Source organism: Pan troglodytes, chromosome X (genome assembly GCF_028858775.2).
Source record: "Pan troglodytes isolate AG18354 chromosome X, NHGRI_mPanTro3-v2.0_pri, whole genome shotgun sequence".
In the NCBI taxonomy this organism is placed as follows: Eukaryota; Metazoa; Chordata; class Mammalia; order Primates; family Hominidae; genus Pan; species Pan troglodytes.
In genome coordinates, this window is record NC_072421.2 from 13,281,272 (window position 1) to 13,306,506 (window position 25,235).

General features: G+C 40.6%; 1 protein-coding gene across 7 annotated transcripts in view; it reads left to right on the top strand.

The window, feature by feature from the left end:
* The window catches only part of FRMPD4 (FERM and PDZ domain containing 4), an 836,494-nt gene extending 816,104 nt beyond the window's left edge, over nt 1-20,390 (top strand). For 4 of the 7 annotated variants that reach the window (XM_054676434.1, XM_016943101.4, XM_054676433.1 and 1 more), the window contains 7 exons: nt 243-369; nt 2,717-2,806; nt 3,364-3,546; nt 6,296-6,434; nt 11,985-13,049; nt 13,416-14,705; nt 16,396-20,390. In XM_054676434.1, the coding sequence (XP_054532409.1) occupies nt 243-369; nt 2,717-2,806; nt 3,364-3,546; nt 6,296-6,434; nt 11,985-13,049; nt 13,416-14,705; nt 16,396-17,720 (4,219 nt within the window). In that variant the 3' untranslated portion in view covers nt 17,721-20,390. Of the gene's footprint in view, nt 1-242; nt 370-2,716; nt 2,807-3,363; nt 3,547-6,295; nt 6,435-11,984; nt 13,050-13,415; nt 14,706-16,390 lie in introns of all 7 variants that reach the window. The other 3 variants (XM_054676435.2, XM_054676436.1, XM_016943103.2) reach the window with 1 other exon arrangement.
* Nucleotides 20,391-25,235: the final 4,845 nt, after the last annotated feature.

Here is a 25,235-nt window from a genome sequence, read left to right on the forward strand (position 1 = left end):
GCCTCCTTAGCATTGTCTCTAGAGAATGAGGAATAGATTTCTTTTTAAATGCAAACATGTGTATTAATGATCAAGTAGTGTGTGTCCTGAGTGTAAATTAAAAGTTACTTCCTTTGGGGACTTGTCTCCATTCTCTGCCTCACCAAGGGTTCATTTGTTCCAACAAACATCAGAGCACCATTTTGTCTTAGATAACTCATCATCACAGAAATGTGAAATTAAAGATATGCTCTTTATTGCAGAAAAGAATGGGGATTAGAGACTTTTCTTCCCTCTGCTGTGCTGCAAAGCATGAAAGAGAAGAACATAAAGAAAGCACTTTCACACCTTGTCAAAGCAAATCAAAACTTGGTACCACCGGGTAAAAAGGTATCACATTTGCATCTTAAAAGAAAATTATAAAGAGAGAGGCTTGAATGCATTTTTTAAATGTTTAAAATTAGCTCATGAATAAAATACTTAGTACCATATTTTCAGAAGCAGTAACACTATGTAACTTTTTTCTAACTATTAACATGTTTCTAACACTAATGAAAAATAAGTATTCATATAGAAACCTATTTCTTTCTCACAAGTTATGGACTCTGTACTGTAGCAGGGAGGTATGTGTTCATGTGCCCATCCAGGAAAAGTTTGCGTAGCCTCTGAGACCTTGTGGATAGAAGATAGAATTGTGAAATAATTCTATGTTTCAATCATGCAATTGCTTACTGCTCAGACCAGCTTCAATGCACAACAGCCAGCAAGAGGCCCTGCAGGCCAGAGGCCACATTAATTAAACCAGGGATCCTCAACTGTGGCGTAATTGACATTTGGGAACAGATCATTCTTTGTTAGGGAGTTACGGGGAACATCCTGTGTATTCTGGGATGTTTAGCAGTATCCCTGGTCTCTACCCACAAGATGCCAGTAGCACCCTCCCGTGATCGTGACAAACAAAAATGTCTCCAGACATTGCCAAATGTGCTCCCGGGAACAAAATCACCCCTATTGACAAACAATGGATTCAATCCTACCTTTGGAGGGAAGATAAAATTATTGCTGTCATTCACCATCATTAGTGTTAAAATCTTTTTATGCTTTTGTTTTTGTTTTCATTAAGTAAGAGAAACACAAAGGAAATTTTAAAATATACTGTTGGTCAGAAAAGAGAGGTATAGTTTATAGGTAATAAAAAGCAAAGGATTCCAGGAACCAGAAAGAGAAGGAGCCTTAAAATACTGGATCTATAAAATTGGAAGCAGTCTTATAACTGAAGAACACTTTCCAATTGATATTAGCTGGAGAAATTTGTGTGACTCTAATACAAATCACTGTTTACGTGGAGAACTATTTTGTCTTAGTATCTGATTTTTTTTAAGTCATTTTTACTGGGTAAGGCACATTTATTTCTATCCCCTCCTCACCCCACGACAGTTTTTTTTTTTTTTTTTTAAGTATTATCAGTTTCAACACACTATCAGCCACCTTTAACTCACTTCCCAATTTCATGGGAAGGATGTCTTTGATCACAGTGAGCATTCAGCTTACAGAGATGTAGCAAGATGATGTGGGTCAAGTTCTATTTAACTTCAGTTCTGATTTGCTGGAAGCTAATTTCTATAATTGACTTGTGATTTTTTTTCAAGCCTGGCCCACTCGTAATAATTTGGATAACTGCTATAAGATCAATCAACCTATCCATTTATCCATCACTGTCCTTTAAAGGTTGTTTTTCTAGCCAAGAGTGAATAGTTTGCTTTCAAAACAATTTGCAAATGCTTTGCATTTTTGAAAGAAGTAGGATGGATAAATGGTGCTAAGTAACAATTACATAAAGAGCAGTGCCTTTATGTATAGTTAACAAATAAGTTGGCAAGCCATCTACAAGTGAAAATAGAATTTTATGGTCATTGCCACTTAATGGTGGTCTACACCTTGTTGGAAAATTTCAACCTTAATAAACATCCCTGGCACATTCAGTATGAAACATGGACCTTTTTTTTTTTTAAATCAAATACTCTTTTTAGTGATATGGGATCCTACATTTTTAAGTCTTTGTAAAGATAACTTTTATCTGGATAAAATTTCATTTATAAATCACTTGTGAAACTCAACAGATTTTCCAAGTTGAATTAATAAAACAGAGCCTTATATAGCAAGTTCAAACATTTCCACAATGATTGGATCTCAGAAAGTTCATTTCCCCCGAAAACTTGCAAGGACTGGAAGAAACTTGAGAGGGGAAGTGTAAAGGGCCTGTTTAGAAGGCTTTGCCTAGATTGCAGGTGCGTATTCAAAATGATTCCCACAAAGTCTGCATTCAGGTGAGTCTCTTGTGCAATGGGAATATAGGTAGACACCTCACCTTTGTCCCTAATTGCAAGTAGAAGGCCCGCTCACCTCTTGAAATCTCCCAGTGAGCAGATGTTCAATGGAACATTTTATGGTCTTGTTCTCACTTGCTGAGTGCCCTGGCCCAGCATATCTATACCCATGAGTGCCCCATACATTGACCCCCTAATAAATAAGATTTGAATCTTGATTTTATGTTCCAGTCCTTCATCAGGAAACCAAATATGTAGCAATTTTATTCCTAATGAATAGTCTTTGTCACATCTCAACTTTTCAGCCGTAAAATCATCCTTCTATCTTACACTTGTTTTCTGCTAGTCTCCAGCTGAAATGGAGTCATACCCAATAGAGTTAACACCTGAGGTTTCTTTTCTCTCCTCAGCTCTCTGCACTACAAGCCAAGGTCCATTATCTCAAGTTCCTCAGTGACCTACGATTGTATGGGGGCCGTGTGTTCAAGGCAACATTAGTGGTAATTTCTTTTTTTTTTTTTTTTTTTTTTGCTTTCTCTTGGAAGCCACAGCAGCTCATTCCGCCTCTGATGACAAAAGCTAATCAGCTGTGAATCTTCTCCAGCCTTCATTTCTAACCAACTTCACAACAGTCTGAAAATATCAGAAGAAATGTTAAACTAGATAACACCACTGCAGAATGCCCTAGAAAAAGAAATGTGAAGAACCGAGAGAATCAAAGGATTCTAACAATGGCCTTCTTTTAAATCATTGAGCCAGAAGTTGCTTTCACAGTAAAAAAAGGAAAACCAAAAAGAAAAAAACAAACCTCATTTCTAAAAGCATCTTATGATTATGAACATACTGTGCTATAACATTTACTTTCTAATTACTCATGATTTATCAGAGCCTCAATTCAGTCATGTATCTGGTTCTTCTAATTGGATGATTTAGTACAGTATGACCCAGAAACACTTTCTAAAGAAAATATAATCTTATAAAAATAGGATCATAGGTTCAAGTTGGCATGGCATTTCAGAGGTTCAGTATTTTTATGTTGTCAACTTCTCTTTCTCAGCAGGCAGAAAAGCGCTCGGAAGTGACTCTCCTGGTTGGGCCCCGGTATGGCATAAGCCATGTCATCAACACCAAAACCAATCTGGTGGCTCTTTTAGCCGACTTTAGCCACGTCAACAGGATCGAAATGTTTTCCGAGGAGGAGAGCTTGGTGCGGGTAGAACTCCACGTGCTAGATGTGAAGGCAAGTTTTTCAGGTGTTGACACATGGCCTTGCTGTCAACAGCTAATTTCTGATAACACTGCAGATGTTTACAAGGCAGGCAAAAGTCAATGTGTGCAGAGCATCACAGATGCAAAGTGGTGCAGAAAATAATCCACCAACTCAGGCCTGAGGGCTCCAGTCCTCACTAAATCGCTTTGTGATTGGGAACAGGTCGCTATACTTCTCTGGGCTCAATTTTTTTATTCATACGTGAGAAAGCAAGCTACATAATTTCTAGGTCCCTTCTGACTTTAGAATATGTGATTTCTAGGTATAGAGTAGGGGAAACTTTTCTGAACTAACTTTCTAGAATATATGACTCAAATCAAGAGGGAGATTTTTCCCAACTTTCTTTAGAATTCTCACTCCCTTTGCTTACGTTAGGTCCATATGTGTTTATTCTTTTGGAAAAGCTTGATGTTTTAGTTCATCTGTCTTCTCATATGGTAGCAATTGGTACTGACTGAACATCTGGCTCCTATGAATGTCATGGCCATTCCATTTAAAACAAAAATCTGGCCAGGTGTGGAGGTTGATGCCTGTAATCTCAGCACTTTGGGAGGCTGAGGCGGGCGGATCACGAGGTCAAGAGTTCAAGACCAGGCTGACCAACATGGTGAAACCCCATCTCTACTAAAAATACAAAAATTAGCTGGGCGTGGTGGCGTGCACCTGTAATCCCAGCTACTCAGGAGGCTGAGGCAGGAGAATTGCTTGAACCCAGAGGTGGAGGTTCCAGTGAGCCGAGATCGTGCCATTGAACTTCAGCCTGGGTAACAGAGCGAGACTCCATCTCAAAAAAAAAAAAAAAAAAAATCTGAGATGGTCCACAAAGGGCAAAACTCTACTCCCAAAAGAGAATAGGAAATAGTCCAGGTTCCTGGTCTCCACCTTCTTTTCCCAGTAGAGATGAGTTATTGGATTTTGGCAATGGCAGTATTTCTACTGTTTCTATGAAGAAAAGGCACGGGAACAAATGGAGATAGTGACTCCACAAAGGAGACAACACCAGCCTGGAGGGTGCTCTGAAAATAGCCAGGGAGGACCCAGCCCTACCTGCATCCCCACTAGGGTGCTGGTGTGGGAGGAGTGGATTAACAGCCATTGAGAATGTGGCAAAGCGTTTCTACAGAGCACATCAGAATACACTAGAGAGCTCTGCAGTGGGAACAGATGATCACGAAAGAGAGAATGTGGAGCTCAGACATGCTGGCTGTGACCTGTAGGACTTCATGGGCTGGATCCAGAGGGTTTTCTTGGCAAGCTGAAAGTGTGAGGATAGACTTGGAATGCTAATCCTACTCCATGAGCAAAGAGGCTGAGAGAAATAGCCCCATCACAGAGAAAGGTGGATGAAAGGGTGAACTGGAGGCAGTTATTACAGATCCGATGACAGAGATAATCTGTCCTAAACAGAAATGAGTGCCGTGCCCGGCCGATGGCGTCCTGCCTATATAAAATAATGATGCGGTGGCTTGGAGGCTGAGGGGAGACCTCAACTGAAGTGGAAGGAAAGGCAGTTCAACAAGTAGTACAGCGGCTTTGGCAGGGAAGTTAAATTCTACCAGCTGGGGGCGCTGAATCTGCCCAGTGTCCTATACCTAGGAGTGAAAGCAAGAGGCCTGCTGTCTTGCTGTCTTTGTGCCTCTCTTCATATCTGCTTTTTCTTGCTTCCTTATTTCTCTCTCATTCACTTTTTCTCTTTCAACAAAAACACATCCTTCCTAACTCAATGAGAAAAATTGCTTCATCCAACACTTTTTTTTCCTTATAAGCTCCAAATCTATGTCCAATTGTATAATAACCTTATTGTTTCAAGAGAGTTTTAGTGAGGCCTTTTCTCAACTCCCATCTGTTTTACCCTCCTGTAAATTTACGATTTCATCTAGAAGCAACTTTTTACTGGATCTCTGGCACTTTTCATTCAGTCTTAGCAGTAATTTCCACTTGAATTTTACCTCTCTTTAACACTAATTTATACCGTGAACCCAAAACTTAATCTTCCTGTAATTTTCAGATTGTGAGTTCACTGCTGGTAACTGAAGTAACTGGTAACTTAACTAGTTAATGTTAATTTACCAGTTTAACATGTTTAATTGTCTTTAAATGTTAAAAATGTTAATTATTTGGGAAGAAGACAATCTCATTTTTTTTCATTTCAATATGACTGGGGGTCCAGGTGCGGTGGCTCACACCAGCAATCCCAGCACTTTGGGAGGCTGAGGTGGGCGGATCATTTGAGATCAGGAGTTGGAGAACAGCCTGGCCAACATGGTGAAGCCCCGTCTCTACTGAAAATACAAAAATTAGCCTGGCGCGGTGGTGCGTGCCTGTGATCCCAACTATTCCGGAGGCTGAGGCATAAGAATCACTTAAACCCAGGAGGTGGAGGTTGCAGTGAGCCAAGTTCACACCACTGCACTCCAGCCTCGGCGACAGAGCGAGACCCTGTCTCAAATACAGATAGACAGATAGATAGATAGACAGACATATATATATATATGACTTGGAAGAGATTCAAAATGTCCAGGCTTTTTAGAGGGTGTGTCCTGAATGTTTTTCAGTAAGGCACTTTGTGTTATCCTTGGCTTTTTCTCCTGCTTTGGGTTTCTCCCATGAAATGTTTGTTCAATAACTCCTTTTTCCATAAGCATAAATGCAGCTGTTGACACTCCAAGGATGTTATTAAGAATGGATGGCTTTAACCAAAGTGTTCTCTTTTGTGTAGCCTATCACGCTTCTGATGGAATCCTCAGATGCCATGAACCTGGCCTGCTTGACGGCTGGATACTACCGGCTGCTTGTTGATTCCAGGAGGTCGATATTTAACATGGCCAACAAGAAAAACACAGCGACCCAGGAAACAGGTATTCTCTTCCCGAACTCATCAAGCACTGACCTCCCTGCAAACACCCCACCTGACAACAATAATAAGGATGTTTTCTGAAAAGTTAAGGCCGGGCGCGGTGGCTCACGCCTGTAATCCCGGCACTTTGGGAGGTCAAGGCAGGCGGATCACGAGGTCAGGCTTTCGAGACCAGCCTGACCAACATGGTGAAACACCATCTCTACTAGAAATACAAAAATTAGCTGGGCATAGTGGCACGCACCTGTAATCTCAGCTATTCGGGAGGCTGAGGCAGGAGAATCACTTGAACCTGGGAGGCAGAGGTTGCAGTGAGCCGAGATCGCACCACTGCACTCCAGTCTGGGTGACAGAGTGAGACTCTGTCTCAAAATAAATAAATTAATTAAAATTAAAATTAAAAAAAGTTAAAATTGTACCCACAAAAAAATCAAATGTCCAAATTCAATGCCAAAAGCCTTCAGATACCTGTGATGTGGGCTAATTGTTAAAAAGAAAAATGCTGATTTCTCACCACATTTGACACATCACTCAGAAGTGTCAGGGTGCTTGCTCCAACCTTGATTTTATTATCATGAAAGTCTCTATGGCTGGGTTTTCATGGCCTTACTCTTACAGAGGTCAGGGCCAGAGGACTAATGATGGAATGCCCGAACACGAGTTGTGAGCCCCTGCTTTAGGGCTGGTCTCTCCTGATGGTGTCCTAGGCCCGGGTGTCTGGGAGCCTCCTCCCTGTAGTCAGACTTATGCCCAGGATTCTGGGAACTTTACAAACAGGAAGACGTGGTTATTGCCTAGCACTCGGACTTGGGAACACTAGAAGAAAATTCTTCCACATTGGCAGCCATCTTGGATCCATAATAGGAGCACCAAGATGGCAAAGACATCAAATAATTCAGTTCACCTACTTGACAGAAAAAAAGATCCCCACAATGAGGACAGGGAAGGCTGCAAATGTTAAATTGATTATTCCTTTGACAGTAGGTGGTTTTCATTGGTTTTAGAACATTTTTTCTTCAGTTACTTAAGCATTTTACTCCATCTACAGTGGATGCTTAGTAAATGTCACTGATGGACAGATGCCACCATTCTAGGCACAGCCACTGACCCGTTAAAAAAAAGTATAATCAGAGTTTCCATAATTGGGGTTTCTTTTAAAAGAAAGGGGAATTCTTAAAAACAAATTTTACTGTTGCTTCTCTTTTTTTCTCCCTTCCCCCCAACCCTGCCCTCCGCCCCAGTCCCCGGCATTTATCAGAGAAAATGAGGGGAGAAAAAAAGGGAAGGAAGTTCTGTCACTGTTAAATTGAGCATAAACATCAATCTTTATTCCATAAATATACTGCAATATGTAGACACATTTAAACACGCATACAGACTCACACACAGTTTATGATGATGGCCAGGTGAATGGAAGCAGCTCAGTCATAGAAAAAGGGAAGCTAGAAACAAGGAGCAATGGATAAAGCATGTTAGAAGGCAACACCTGGACTTTCAAGTCAAATAAATCTGAGATTTAATCCAGTCCCATCTTGAGGTATCTGATTTTTTTTAATTTCTCTGAGCTTGAGTTTCTTCATTTGTAAAATGGGATTTAAAAACTAGCTTGCAAGGGTTAGAAAAATAATCTAGGTACATCATCTAAAATGATGCTCAGCATTTCTATTAATAATTAGCAGTGGAAAAAAAAAAAACAGAGGCAGAAAGAACCCAGAATGAAAGAGATAGAAGCCAGATGCAGTGGTTCACGCCTATAATCCCAGTGCTTTGGGAGGCTGAGGCAGGAGGATCACTTGAGCACAGGAGTTTGAGATCAGACTGGGCAACACAGGGAGACATCGTCTCTACAAAAAATATAAAAATTAGCCAGGTGTGGTGGCACGCACCTATAGTCCTAGCTACACGGGAGGCTGAGTGAGGTGGGAGGAAACCTTGAGCCTAGGAGGTCAACGCGGCTGTGAGCTATGACTACGCCACTACACTCTGGCCTAGGTGACAGAGCAAAACCCTGTCTCAAAAATAAATAAATAAATAAATTAGAAAGTGATAGAAACACAGAAAGGAGAGAAAGACAGAACATGAGGCAAAGAAAGCTCCTGAGAGACACAAATGTTTAAAAATAAATATAGAAAAAGAAAGAACAAAAAAGGAGGTGATAGGCGTGCACTGGGTTTGGCAGTAAACATTTTTATGACCACATGTTTTCATTGAGCTAGGAGATTTAGAGCAATTTAATGCTGACCTTAGAAATTCCAAAGAAGGCTGGGCATGGTGGCTCATGCCTGTAGTCTCAGCACTTGGGGAGTCCGAGGCGGGTGGATCACTTGAATCCAGGAGCTTGAGACCAGCCTGAGCAACAAAGTGAGACACTGTATCCACGAGAAAAATTTAAAAACTAGCCAGGTGTGGTGGCATACACCTGTGGTCCCAGCTACTTTGGACATTGAGGTGGGAGGATCATGCAAGCCCGGGAGGTCAAGGCTTTAGTGAGCCAAGCACACTATTGCACTCCAGCCTCCAGGCTGGCTGACAAAGCAAGATCCTGTGTCTAAAAGAAAAAAAAAAAAGAAAAGTAAAGAAATTCCAAAGAGCAGTTCAGCAATTTGACACAATTGTTTCCCACTGGAAAACCAATTTTTGGCTTTTTATTTTCAAATTTTAAAGTTTATCTTGAAAATAAATCCTTTCCTCATAGACTGTAAAGATTGTAGAGGTGTATGAAGAAAACCAAACCTACTATTCTAAACATGATTACAGTAATAAGGGTCTCCACTCTGTCCAATTCATAGTGACCCACAACATAAGGTTTAATAGAACTTAAAGAGGCAAAAACATAGTTACAAAAAGTATTATTACTGTGGGGAAAGAATGGGACTTCAGCCTCACCATCATTTCTCCTGGTTTCAAATACCTATCCCCACTCTCAAAGATACAGGGCAGGAGGTAGGTGGAGAGAGAGAGAGAGAGAGAGAGAGAGAGAGAGAGAGAGAGAGAGAGAGAGAAGCGAGGATAACGGAGAGAGAGCACACTCCAAAAAGAAACTGATAGACCTAGGTTGAGCAGCAGTCTGGGCTCAGCATACTCTAAGGGCTGAAAGTACTCTCTTCTCTTCAGAAACGCCCAAAAGATCTGAGAGCCAAGAAATACAGAGTGGAAGTCCCATCAGGCCAGTTCTTCCCCAGTCCATTCTCTCCTTCCACTCTGTAGGAGACTGGGCCACAGAATAGATCCCAGCCCCCAAACCACATTCTTCCATGTCTCCAAAATTATTCCAGGAAGCCAAATCAGTAGACCCTTCTGGAAGGAAGCCAGATTGAACACATATTTTCTTCTCACCTCAAATTGATCCCAGATCTTAGTCAAGATATCTAATAAGAAACAGCCCCCATTTCTTCTTCTCTATCTTGAAAATTAGCCTTCAAGCACTTTCAAAATCCCTGGCCCCACATATGTATGCATCTCTGGGCTTTAGGAGGGTCTCAGTAAGTATCCATCAACTTGCTTTGAGCCTGCTGACCTATTCAGTTTTCTTGTTCATCTAAATCAGAGTTGGCTAAACTATGGTCAATGGGCCAAATCATGTTCTTGCAAATAAAGTTTTATTGGAACTCAACCACACACATTGTTTTACTTTCCTAAGGCTGCTGGAACAAATTCTTACAAACTTGGGAGCTTTAAACAACATAAGTTTATCCTCCCACAGTTTTGGAGGCCACAAGTTCAAAACCAAAATGTTGATAGGGCCATGCTCCCTTCAAAGGCTTTAGGGGGGGATTTCTCATTACCGCCTCCTGCTTCTGGTGGCCGCCAGCATTCCTTGTGGCTGCTTAACTCCAGTGTCTGCCTCTGTCTTCACATGGCCTTCCCCTCTTCTCTATGTGGCCCAAATCTCTCTCTGCCATTGAATTTAGGGCCCATGAAGATAATTAAGATAATCTCATCTCAAGATCCTTAACGTTGCAAGACACTTTTTCTAAATAAGGTCACATTCACAGAGTGGACATATCTTTTGGGGGCCACCATTCAACTCATACACCCGTCTGTTTATGTAGCATCTATGGCTACTTTCATATTAAAACAGCTAAGTTGAGTAGTTGCTCAATTGAATGGTTGGCCCACAAAACCAAAATATTTACTATCTAGACCTCCCTTTACAGAAAATGTTTGCCAAGCCCTAAACCCGCGTTACAATGCAACTTCGCTGAACTACTCTTCCTCCTGCAACAATCCACACTCACACACACACTTCCCCCCACACGCACACCCAGTCATAATCCAAATTGTTGTTAATAAAATAATGCTGAACCCCCACAAGGTTTATTTATTGTATGGTAAGATGCAAATATGGCCAGTGTATAATTCAATGTCTTCAAAATTATATCTCTTATTGTTCATGAAAATACATGAATTTATTAAAATGACCCTGAACACTGTTCAGCATTAAGTCCATTGCATGATTTGCGGGGAGCAAAAATCTCTTAGGTAAAACTGCACTTTTTTCCCATATGTCTTGCACATCTGATGTCAGTTATCCAAACTTGTGCTGGGGGCAGTTTGAGGGAACAGATGGGAGAATAGTATGGCCCTAAAATTTTCTGGAAATGTTGCCTCTGGAATCTACAAGGCAATATCAACAGAATGACCCAGTTCTCTGTCTTGTTAAATATCAGAGCAAATCTCCACATCAAAATTCCAGATTGAAAGATGCTTGAAGAGCAAACAAAATAATAGTATTTAAATTGGGGTTTTGTAATTTTAATCCATGAGGAACATGAAACAAATTTTCAGGAGTTCCTATGATACAAACAAAAATTGAAATTAATCTAAATATTAATTATGCTTAGAAATTACAGAGAAAAGTACGTTACCTGTGACCATGCCACCTTATGCATTTTATACACACACACACATATACACATGGGCATGCATGCTGACATTTATACATGAATATTTTAACATCCACTAGGATATCAAAAGACTGAAGATAGTAGTTTTGTACTATCATTACAACATTTATCTTAATTTCCTAAAAAATATGGTAAAACTCTGACGATCCTTGACCGTCTCTGAATTCAATGAGGAAAACACTCAATATCTTCCTCCATGAAGTAGGGAATATTAAATCTCACCTTACAAGGAAAAGAACAATTAATGTTCTGGAATAACGGCCTATTGAAATCTCACCTTTAAGGGTAAAAGACATGTTGTATATTTACATTTGTAGATATGAATGAAGCCTTTTAATAATAGAACCGAGGGTCAGATGGAATTAAGCTATACTTCCCTACCCCCAGATGGTATTACATTTTATCAAATAGCAATTACAGTTTATGCAGTATCAATTTTGTTAAGGTCGGTTCTCCTAACCCAAGGAATTCATACACCTGAAGCCTAAATCAATAAGTACTATATTTGGGTAGTTGAAACACTGTATTTACATAAGTGATGCTACAAGCCATTAAGTTAAAAAACAGAGACGAGCCTCCCACCCCCGCCCCACCCAAAACCAGACAGTACAGTAATGTGTCTTTGCGTGATTCTTTCTCTTTAGGACCTGAAAACAAGGGGAAGCATAACCTCCTTGGCCCAGATTGGAACTGTATACCCCAAATGACCACCTTTATTGGCGAAGGGGAACAAGAAGCCCAGATAACATACATAGATTCAAAGCAGAAGACGGTGGAGATCACAGACAGCACCATGTGTCCAAAAGAGCACCGGCACTTGTACATAGACAATGCCTATAGTTCAGATGGACTTAACCAGCAGCTGAGCCAGCCCGGGGAGGCCCCCTGTGAGGCAGACTACAGAAGTCTAGCTCAGCGGTCCCTATTGACCCTCTCAGGACCAGAAACTCTGAAGAAAGCACAGGAATCTCCGAGAGGAGCTAAAGTGTCCTTTATTTTTGGAGACTTCGCCTTGGATGATGGTATTAGTCCCCCAACCCTCGGCTATGAAACGCTACTAGATGAGGGTCCTGAAATGCTGGAGAAGCAGAGAAATCTCTACATTGGCAGTGCCAATGACATGAAGGGCCTGGATCTCACTCCAGAGGCAGAGGGCATCCAGTTTGTGGAAAATTCTGTTTATGCAAACATAGGCGATGTGAAGAGCTTCCAGGCCGCGGAGGGGATCGAGGAACCCCTCTTGCATGACATCTGTTATGCAGAAAACACTGATGACGCGGAGGATGAGGACGAGGTGAGCTGCGAGGAGGACCTCGTGGTGGGGGAGATGAACCAGCCGGCCATCCTCAACCTGTCTGGGTCAAGCGATGACATCATTGACCTCACATCCCTGCCCCCTCCAGAAGGTGATGACAATGAGGATGACTTCCTGTTGCGTTCCTTGAACATGGCCATTGCCGCACCCCCACCTGGCTTTAGAGACAGTTCAGATGAAGAGGACTCTCAGAGCCAGGCAGCTTCCTTCCCCGAGGACAAGGAGAAAGGCAGCAGCCTGCAAAATGATGAGATCCCCGTGTCCCTCATTGACGCTGTGCCCACCAGCGCCGAAGGCAAGTGTGAGAAGGGACTGGATAATGCCGTCGTCTCCACGCTGGGAGCTCTAGAGGCTCTATCCGTGTCAGAAGAACAGCAGACCAGTGACAATTCAGGTTCTTTCACAATTGTTACATTCATTCACTGATAACCATATCATTCCATCCTTCCAAGCCATTTGCCCCTGGAGTCCTGTTACGTGGTGTTCTCCATTTCACACATGTCCCATTTCATAAATGTGCTGAAACTGCCATCATGGGTTTTTTTGTGTGTATGTGATTTCCTTTGTTATTTTTTTTTAAAACATAAGGCACATCTCCCCCCACCCCCATTTCTGGAAAAACTGCAATAAACTCAGAGTCCTTACTGAAAAGGGAAAAACTTGGTATTTTGTTTTAGTAATAACGAGTCCCATTTTCTTACATGTCTCCAAGTGCCTCTGATGCATCCATTAATCAGTTCTTGTTTTTTACGGCATGCAGGTGTAGCCATCTTGCGGGCTTATAGTCCTGAGTCTTCATCAGACTCGGGCAATGAAACTAACTCTTCTGAAATGACTGAGAGTTCTGAACTGGCCACAGCACAAAAACAGTCAGAAAACCTCTCCCGCATGTTCTTGGCCACTCACGAAGGCTACCACCCCCTTGCAGAAGAGCAGACCGAGTTCCCGGCCTCCAAGACCCCCGCTGGGGGCTTGCCTCCAAAGTCCTCGCACGCCCTGGCTGCTAGGCCAGCAACCGACCTCCCACCCAAAGTTGTGCCTTCCAAGCAGTTACTTCACTCAGACCACATGGAGATGGAGCCTGAAACTATGGAGACTAAGTCGGTCACTGACTATTTTAGCAAACTGCACATGGGGTCGGTGGCATACTCCTGCACTAGCAAAAGGAAAAGCAAGCTGGCCGATGGTGAGGGGAAGGCACCCCCTAATGGGAACACAACAGGAAAAAAACAGCAGGGGACCAAAACGGCAGAGATGGAGGAGGAGGCCAGTGGTAAATTTGGTACTGTGTCTTCACGGGACAGTCAACACCTGAGCACTTTTAATCTGGAGAGAACTGCCTTTCGCAAGGACAGTCAAAGATGGTATGTGGCCACTGAAGGTGGGATGGCTGAAAAAAGTGGATTAGAAGCAGCAACAGGGAAAACCTTTCCAAGAGCTTCTGGTCTTGGGGCAAGGGAGGCCGAAGGGAAGGAAGAAGGAGCTCCTGATGGAGAAACCAGTGATGGCTCAGGACTTGGTCAAGGGGACCGCTTCTTAACTGACGTGACCTGTGCATCTTCAGCCAAAGACTTAGATAACCCAGAGGACGCTGACTCGTCCACCTGCGACCATCCTTCCAAGCTTCCTGAGGCTGATGAGAGTGTGGCCCGCCTTTGTGACTACCACTTGGCCAAGCGGATGTCATCGCTGCAAAGCGAGGGCCATTTTTCTCTGCAGAGCTCCCAAGGCTCTTCAGTGGATGCAGGCTGTGGCACAGGCAGCAGTGGCAGTGCCTGTGCCACACCCGTGGAGTCGCCGCTCTGCCCCTCCCTGGGGAAGCACTTGATTCCTGACGCTTCTGGGAAAGGCGTGAATTACATTCCTTCAGAGGAGAGAGCCCCTGGGCTTCCCAACCACGGAGCCACCTTTAAGGAACTGCACCCACAGACAGAAGGGATGTGTCCACGGATGACAGTGCCTGCTCTGCACACAGCCATTAACACCGAACCCCTGTTTGGCACATTGAGAGATGGATGCCATCGGCTCCCCAAGATTAAGGAAACCACAGGTACAGCAATGATGGATTTAGCACTTTGTATGACATGCCAAGAGCATGTAAACCATATTTACAACAAACTTAAAAACGTAATGTCTGGAAGAAAAGTAAAAGGTAGAATTTTAAAAGGCCACAGAACTGTAAAGTACCAATCATTGATCCCCTGGTGTTTAATAAATACTAAAGATTATAAAGGTGAAAATGGCATTTGCTCTTTATAATCTTACTCTGTGCTTGCTTTCAGAATTTGATGGGGCAATATGTTTTTCCTAAATTCTAAATGCAGATGTTTAGCAATGCCCAGTGTGACTTTTAGTTATATGATAGTATTGCTCAGAGTCACATAACAGTTTGATTTTCTTCCCAAGACATCTGAGTTCTAATTCTGCCATTTCATTATTGAGGGACAAGGAAGGATAAGAGAGCAGGGTATCAGGGAGATTGGAGGGGTTTGGAGAGATCATTTGCCTTTCGGCAATCTTACTGATTCCTCCCTACTCTGTAAGACTGCTCTATATGGATGTTCTGAAGTGTCTTGCATACCCCAGTGTCAGGAAGATTTTGAGGCTATTCCTGATGAGCTGCTTTATTTTCCCCAAAATAATAAAGTGTAAACACACGTAGAAAAAAGAACACATCCACCTTCTGTATCCCACCTTCACCACTCCACCACTCAATGGCAGGCATTCCCCTCACTGATCCACTTGGCTGGCCATCACATGGCAAAAGCAGATACTCTTTCATACTTTCATCTTTCAAATTATGTCATCAATTGTGTCTTTTTCATACAGGTCAATAGAAGTTAGTGAAATCTTATATTGGTCATTTTCTATTCCTGTTCTTTTAAGATTTTCTACTTTCTCAAAACCCACCACTGGCTTTACCTCCTTTGGAAAAGCTGTCTGTGAATATCACCTAACTCATCACCCAACTGCATCTTTACCTCTAAACTAAGTCACACTGTTTAATCCTTCATGATTTATAAAGAACTTTCACCTGAGTTACCTCTTGCTTCTCACAAAAATTCTGTGAGATGGGGATTATTTGCTTCACATGACAGCTTTTCTTAAAGGAAAAAAAAAAATGTTGAACAACTGGCCCAGTGTTTCAACTTCAGACTTTTACCAGGCAAACCTCATGCTGATTTCTTAAAAAGATTCACTTATTTAATTTGCATTAATTAAGTTAGGCCACTTCTTTAAAAGAAAGAAAGGAAAGAAAGGAAAGGAAAGAAAGAAAGAAAAAGAAAGAAAGAAAGGAGAAAGGAGGAAGAAAGAAAGAAAAGAAAAGAAAAGTAACAATGCCAGATTTAACCTAATTCCCTTGAAATGAAACTTAATATCTCCAATATATTTGAATAATCTATACACAGTTGTTTTCTGTGTCTAAGCTTTGATGGGTAGATATTGGGAGCAAGGCAATTCATGAAATCCCTGAAAATGTTTGGGATTTCTAGACAATTCCAAATGAATCAGCAGTTCCAGAAATAACAGATTCCAGTATTTTCTTGATATTCATTAAAATGGAAATTTGTTATGAGATATCAAGAGGCAGTCTTTGGAAAGCAGGGTGACCTTAGCATCGGCAGCCCTTCCAGACTACATCCTTGAGAAATGACAGACATCATGTAGAGATGTAGTAAAAATGGCCTCCCAGGAGATGCTTAATGATTCTCTCTGTTTTTCTACTACCCCTAGTGTAGCTTTGACAGAGCCTGGGAAGGAGAGACGAGGAGGCATGCCTTCAGCTTGGTCTCAACATCCTGAAGCTGATCCCATCCTGCTACCATCAAACATTCACTCGGAATCAAAGGTGCCAATTCCAAATCAAGACCCTAATGATTTCTCCCAAGCAAATCAGGCATACGGAGAGGCTGTGAGCTGGCGGCCACCGGATCTGAGAGGGGGGAGCCTCAGGACACCTCCCGGCCAGAAGGCTCTGAGACATAGTAGCAGTATCCTCTCCGGATCTGTCGATTTGGAGACCTTCCGAGAGAGAACCAAGGGTGCAGTCAGCTTAAAGTGTCCAGGCATCACAGAAGCACAGGAGGCCAGTTCTGAAAGGCGAGCAGAACTCCCCCTGGGGAGGAAGCTCACCAAAAGTTTTTCCCAAAGCTCAATGCACTTGAGCTCTGAGGGGAGGTTTCACAAAAGGTCCCCAGTGGCTCATAAAGACTCAAAGCTGTATAGGACATTACCCTTGCGGAAGCTGGAGGGCAGCAATTGGAGATGCCGGGGACCCTTCAGCTATTGCTTCCTGAACCGAGGGCAGGATGAAGATGGTGAGGAAGAAGAGGAGAGGGGAGAGGCCACCGTCCAGGTCTCTTGCCTCTATAGACCACAGATGACTCAAGCCATGCCAGAACCAAGCAGCCCATGCCTGGCTGTGGCGATTCAGAAGCAACGAGGGGAGCTATCCAGAGGGTCAGTGCTGAAGGTCTGGGCAGAAGACCTGCGAGACCCAGATGACTTGGACTTCAGCAACCTGGCTTTTCATGCCCGGATTGCAAGAATAAATGCCCTAAAGGAGAGCACATATGCAATGCCTGATGGGTTCCTTGCAGCCCAAAATGATGCCAATGAGCTGCTCTGTCTCGTCAGGGCAACCAAGGAGAAGAGAGAGGAGTCACGCCCTGAAGCGTACGACCTTACACTTTCTCAGTACAAGCAACTGTTATCCATTGAGTCCAGACAGTTGGGAAGTGCCTGTAGGAAAATGGCGATGGCTGAGAAAAGCCCGGAGGAGATGCTCCTAGCTATGACTTCCAGCTTTCAAGTGCTCTGTTGCCTAACAGAAGCTTGCATGCGATTAGTTAAAGTCGTGAACTCAGAAACACAGCGGCAGGAAATTGTAGGGAAGATCGATGAAGTGGTCATAAATTACATTTGTCTACTGAAAGCTGCCGAAGCAGCCACTGGAAAGAACCCTGGGGACCCTAATGTTGGACTCTCGGCGCGACACTCAACCACCATGGCCGCTCTCGTAAGCACACTGACACGTTCTCTCAAGAGGCTTTTAAACAAATAAATATGGAAGTCACGTCATAATCTACCTTTGCAAAGCCATACATGAACTTTTATTTACTTTGTGTGTATGATGAACAGATGTCTCCTTTCTTCTCTCTGTATATTTTGTTATTTTATATAAAATAGGAGATAAAAGTCACATTGATGAAATGTTGAAATGTACTAATCAGATGTATTCTGTTTATATTATACATATATATACACGTAAAAGAAATATCCAAGAAAGTGATGACATTTGGCTATTTTTCATATAGTTAAAACTCCAGGTATATGATGTGAAATTTTAAATTCTACCATGTTAGAGCAAAACAATGAATCCTATCCCCTTTCTTTCCAAGTAGCTACTTGGAAACCATATAATTCATATTTAGAAGTAAAACACAAAACAAAAAAGAGAGAGAAAAGAAAAGAAATCACAATGTATATAAAACAGTACTTATGTTTTAAAATTATGATTTTTAAGCATTGGAAATAGCAAAAAGACATTTAAAATTCAAGAAGCTATTATGAATTACTAGAGAATATATCTGTAATAAATTAATTTTTTGCTCATAGTATTTGGTTACTGGATGCTTTCTTCCAAGAATCCCACATATTTAATTTGGGTTTTTGCTATTGGGGCTACAAATTGGTGGGGATGGATTCTACTGTGTCAGCACAAATGCTCTTCACAGTGTTTCTAGCATTTAAAAAACTTCCCAGGGAGAAGAACAGAGGGGATGATGGGCAGTTTCCTAGGTAACACCTAGAGTTATAGAATATCTCATTACATAAAATGTATGGAATTAATAATACCAAAATTAATTATTTGATGGAAAGATCTGCTTTGACTAAATGTCAAAAATCTGCAAACCAAAGACATTATCTTCCCCTCATCCCAACTCAACTACAAAACTTAAAATTCCCTTTAGAGTGATAGGACATTTAGTAAAGTATTTGCAAACTTAAAAAAAGGAACATTTAATGATCATCAAAATTAAGTACAGATTCAGTAATGTAGACCAGACCACACACCAGCACCTGTGAGTCTCATCTCAGATCACAGCTCTCAGCATAGGGCTTCATGCATCACCGCCTCTACAGAGGCTAAGGCTGCCAATCAAATTTGGAATTATAGCGTAGTACTGGGACAAAATCTCAAATCTTGGATGTTCCAGAAAATCAGGGAGAGATGGCTACTGTAATCATGGGAGCCATGAGTAAATAGTTAAGTATTTATTAAATAAATACTTAATCTGGATTGGCTGATAAAAATATGAAATCTGAAAAAAAAAAAAAAAGAAAGAAATGGAAGTGGTATATTTGACCAGTTCAAGTGAAACCAATGGAATGCAAAGAACTTTCCAGGACTGTCACATCTCTAAAAGTACCCTGCAGTCATAAAATAAAATCGATATGTATATATGTATTTCCTGGCTCATTCAGTGCTCAAGTTACATGCACTCCTACTTAGACAGGTGGCTCCTTAAGAACGTGATGGGAGTACACCAGGTGCAAATATTTCTACTTTTGTAGCCTGCTGAGAAGGAGGCATAACACAGTCCACAATTGCAATCTCTCTCTAGTCAGCCATTCCACAGGGACTCAACAACAAAAGCCACACGTGGTTATGGATGGCAGCAAAGGAAAGGAGTTTAGGTGTGTGTTATTATAAATAATGTTTAACTAAATAATAAAACATTATTTCATTACAATTATAATTAAAAATATTGGTGTTTTGATATTGAGAGATATTAGTGGTGTTTACTGTGGAAAATCTTAGTAAATATCATTCTGTGTACTAAAATCCTAACCTATTAATAGGATGTGTGCCCTATGTCAGACAGTGTGCTAAGCATATTAACTATATTATCTCATTTAATCATCACAACAATCTGCTGGTTTGGACACTATTCTCTCTGGAGGCAATATGGATGAGTTGTTACGGATATGGGGTTTGGGGTCAGAAACATCTTGATTAAAATTTTGACTCTGCCATTTTCTAGCCCTTTTATGTTGGGAAAGCTACTTTTTCTAGTCTCAATTTCCTCATAATAAAATGAAAATCAATTATAAGATCGATTTCCATAGGGTTGTCATGAGTTTTGAGTAAAAATGTGTATGTAAAGTTCTTACCACAATACCTGGCAGAGAGTAAGTATTCAATTAATGTTAGCTATTATTATCATCATAATCGTTGTGTTAAATATATTGCCCAAGATAATATGTGGGGGAATGTTTGTTTTATATGCATATTGTATCCTGACTGTGTGCAGAACACATTATGTGTATTGCATATATGTAAAAGAAGTGTACAAGGAAGTGACCATCCTTGTTCAAGTTACGTATCTAGTTAGAACAACTTCCCAGTCCATTGGAGTTCTTTGAGAAGCCTCAGGGAAGTAGCTCTGGGTCCTTCTAATCAACCTCCCATTACTGCGCCAGTAAGTTTCTGTTTCTTATAAATAAACTCTTTGCTATTCAGAAAACCTCAAGGGGCCCCCACATTCACTAAGCATGGGGCTCCTAACTGGGGTCCAGGTCCATAGAGTGTAGGAAGAACATATTAGAACAATACTTGTGCTTATTTTTATCTAGCTTTTTTATGTTTGTGTATGTTTTATAATGGCATAATAGTACAATGGTACATGTACATAATTTTAAATAAATAAATGAATGAATGAATAAATAAGCATATGCCTGGTGCATGCATGTGACAATATTGTCGCAGGTAGGGTTGCATTCACTGAAATCTGGAGAGCACTGAACTGGAGAATAAACCTTCCTTATACTCACGGTTCTTTACGTTTAGTCCCCAGTCTACTTTGCCAAGTTTATCTCCTACCATTTTTATTAATCTTTTATCACAAATCTTTCAAACAAAAGTAGACACAATCGTATGAATTCATGTGGACTCATTACCTACCGATTCATGTCTAATCTTATTTTCTGTATTTCTACCCACCTCCTCTCCCACTGTATGATTTAGAAGCAAGTCCCAGACATCATAGTGCTTAGCCCATGAATATTTCAGTAAGAATATCCTGTGAGAACTTTTAAACATAACCACAATGACGTTTTTGCATTTTAAAAATTGGGAATTCCTTAATATTATCAAATAAACATTACAGAAATAAATGATGGAGAAAGTAATAATCCCCTTAAACCCAACTTCCAAAGATAACCATTGTCCACAATTTAGGGGCTCTTCATTCCATCCTTTACTGTATTATATAGTAAAGTTATTTGTATTTTATTTGTTTATGAGTTTTGCTTCTGGCTCAGAGAGTTGTTCTGACCACAGTTGCCCTTGTACCTAAGTGTCAGTCCCAGCATATTTCACATAAGTGAATTCGTCAGAAGGGATATGATTGATGTGGAAGGACAGAGTACTCAGATCAACAACCACACAGCATTAGCTTCAAGAAAAAAAAATCAAAAAATGAATGCAATTGCCGAGACATTAAAATTAACACAGATCCCACTAACCTTAAGCTCAGCAGAAATTAGTCTAATCACAAACGAAATTATTTTCCAGAAAAGCCTGAAATCCCTAGCTATAGCAATACTACAATGGCTCAATTCCTTTTGCTATAAATTTTATCTTTCATTATGATTTCTCTTAGGAAAGAAAATCTTCATTTGTTTATGTTCTGCTTTCATATAGTTCTAAATGCCAGTAATTAATTCTCTGAATGTTACTTCTGAGTGACCCAGGACAGTGTTCTAATTTATCCTGCCTGGATTATCCTTGATTTGGCAGTGGGGGCGGGGCTGTTTTTCCTTTTGACTGGTTATCACCCTTCAAAATTGTGCAGTTTTTGAAATGGAAAACAAATTACCTATGTTCAGGTAATTCCTTATCTTTTCCAAACATTTAGAAACCTTCATGGGGATCAAAATACATTAATATTGCCAGGCACAGTGGCATGTGCCTGTAATCCCAGCTACTTGGGAGGCAACACAGAAAGACTTCATTTCAAAAAAAAGAAAAAAAAAAAAAGACTAAAAACAGAAGGAAAAAGTTGCATCAATATTACATTGTCTGTAACCTGATTTTGTCTTTGCTTTGAAAGTGGTCAATTTTGATTTGTGTAGATAGCGATGTGTGTGTGTGTGTGTGTGTGTGTGCGCGCGCGCGCGTGCCAATGAGTCTGTAAGACTAGCTATCAGTTTGGTTTTATAGATTTCAGTACTAGCTCCCCCTCTAGCAATGCAAAAACTACGAAAAATAAATTTGTATGTAACATCCCAAATCTTCTTTTAAAGTCAGGTTGCAGCAATAGCTTTTCAGCTTTGACAGATCAAAGATTAAGAACCTTGCCTTTTGAACTGAATTTTTATTCATAACAATTTGAATATCATTAAATTGGATACTTTTTATTTATTCCACCTATACCCTGGCCACCCATCTCACTTTTTAATTCCAAAGCCTATACATAGAAAATCCACAGAAGAACAATCTGTATCTCTATCAAATATTTGTTGCTACACAAAATAATGGAATGGCTTAAATCCTACATCACTGAAAGAAATAGATAATCAAATATCCAAAGTAACTTACTGCACCATTCAACTTCAAATTAACCAGCTGCCTTCCGTGAAACTGTCTATATTTATCAATGCATCTTAATTTTCTATTACACATTAATTTCAAAGCACTGGGTTTTGGGGTTTTTGTTTGTTTGAGGTTTTTATTTTTTCATTCTTTGTGTTAATTCACATTTTCTACTCTAAAGTCTGGACCAAAATTCTGTGCCATTTGTGGCATCATCATTCACCACTATAGGCAGAATTCACTTTGGTAGTGGATGTATGTGGGATTGGTGGAATTTAGCTTTCTTGGCAACCTCCAGCCATGTAATATTCTTGCTGTTTTCATTTTGATTAGTTCCCATTTCCTAACTTGCTTTTTCATTAATGATTCATGATTTCTTCCTGCCTCCCACTTAAAGGAAGATGGATCCATTTTTTCACTCATTCATTCACCAGCTATTATTAACTTCCTAATCTAGGCAGACATCGTCCTAAGTGCTACAGGTGGGTACGATGATGAATATGACTGACATTGTCCCTGCCAAAGATGGAGCGCCTATTCTAGAATTGGCCAACCTTTTTCATTCCTCAAGAAAGCAGAGGTTCAGAGTGAGTTAGCATTACAGGCCGCCTTCCTTTGCATGGTAGTGCAGGACTGGGAAAGTGACCATGCAAGCTGAAACTCTGCAAAGCAATCAATAATCAATGAGAAAAATTATACCTGTTCCATGACCTACAACAATTTTTGTCAAAACTTACATACTCTCTTATTGTCAGTTATTAATGTATAGGGACATGAAAAAGTACAGTAAAATTGATATTTATTTAGTACACAGTAATTTAAACTATTAGAAACCTTGAGAATTAAACTGGATCTTTTTTGTAAAAATTTATCAAGAGGAGTTTGAACAGTGCTTGCCTTCTTTTATTCATCATATAGCTTAATGATATAGATAAGCATTCTTCTTCTATGCCTTTGGCAAATTGTCAAAGCTTCCAATACTTTATCATTTGTGTTTTTATTATTGTGAAATATCTCCAAGAGTTCCTTTCATGTGAAGTGTTTTTTTTCCAGTGTCACTTTCTCTGAGACAGCTTCATCCTTTTCCTCATAACTTCTCCCCTTATTTATGTTGATGCATGTACCTTCACTGCATCTCTCTGGTGGCACATCTACAGTCTCAAATGAGGGCAATGTCATTCCCACTGTCAGCTACTTCTTTGATGATTCCATTGATGTCTTATTTTAATTTCACTTCTAGTGTTATCACTTGTTTCTTTGTTGCACTTTCACCTTTGTTGACCAGTTCTCTCTATCAATGTTCCAATTTTATTAAATGTTACATGGCCTTATCACATGGGGGAAAACAAAAGAAGGCAGCACATCTACTTGCTTTCTGCTGTGTGTGCATGAGCTGAATAACAGACCAATCAGTGGCAGACTTGGAAAGAAGTAATGCGATTGGTTGCTGACCATCATGCACACCTTTTATTTGTGTAGTGATTTTTGGATTGAGAAGCTAATGGCAAACTTTGTGCTTTATGCAATTCAGTTAACATATCATGGTAACTGAAATTTAAGCTATGTTGTTGGGGACTGGTAGATTAGCAAAACCATGGTAACTGAAATGTATGCATATCAGGACCATGAATAATGAGGACTAAATGTGTAGCATTCAGCACTGTTCAATAGAACTCTCTGTGATGATGGAAAGTGTCTAAATCCGTGATACTCAATATGATAACAAATAGTCATATGTGGCTGCTGAGTATTCCCAATGGGGCCAGTATGACTAAGGAATCAAATTTTAAACTTTATATAATTTAATTAATTGAATTTAAACATTCACATGTAGCTATTGTCTACCACATTGTACAGTGCAGTTCTAGCGGGCAAGCAGATAAAAAAGAGTGAAAAATAAACAGAATAATGAGAGATCGCAATAAGTTCTGGGAGGGAACATTATAGGCTTCTGAGGAAGAAATCACATATAAGTCAGGGATTTGCCTACAATTTGGATAAAGGAACTAACTCTGATCAGTCAGTACACATGACACTCATTTCATATAGACCCTGCTGAAGAAATTTAAATGATATATGCAATAGAGACAGTTGCAGATAAAGACTTTCCTTCATTAGACCATGAGCTTGACTTAGCCAAAACCATTTTTTTGGCCCCAAGTCCTAGGTGGAAAGACAACTGAGCATCTCCTTAAAAATTAAAACATACACACACATACATAGACTCAAATACACTCACTTGTTCTTAGCCTTTGCATGTCTTACATGATGATATGTGATTTGCGTGGATAGTTCTTCCCCAAGATTTGAAAATCTGCTGTAAAATGTTGGCTACACATTAGTTTGTGAATTGTTGACAAAGGCATTGGAGAGTGTGAAGTGTGGTGGCAAATACTGACCTAACAGCCAACATAGTGGTTGTTCCCTAAAACACGTCCTTCCCAACACAGTCTGAGCTCACACCAGCACTCAGCTCAGAGCCTAAGCTTTCCTCTGCTTTTTCTCCCATCTTTCTACCTATTCTTGGTCCCAATTTCCTTCTTGGTTGGGTTTCAAGGCTGTTCCCAAGTCCACTCAGATGTGGCCCAACATGTTCTGCAGCCTAAAATATAAATACTGTATAGGGTAGAAAGGAATAAAGGAAGAGGTGAGGCTCAGTTTTATGAAAGCCAATTTAAATTTAGTATTCAATATTCTTTATTTCTTCCCTCTGTCTTCTTTCCCCTCTTTGTCTTCCCTGACACTCCCCCCCACCCCACCTCTCTGTATTAGTTTCCTGTTGCTGCATGACAAATTAACACAAATGTAGTGACTTACAACAACAAGCATTTATTATCTCATAGTTTCCGTGGGTCAGAAGTCTGGGCATAGCCTAACTGGCTCAGAAAGGTTGCAGTCAAGGTTTCAGCTGGGCTGCATTCTCATCTGAAGGCTTGGCTGGGTGCAATTCTGCTTCCAAGCTCATTCAGATTGTTGGAG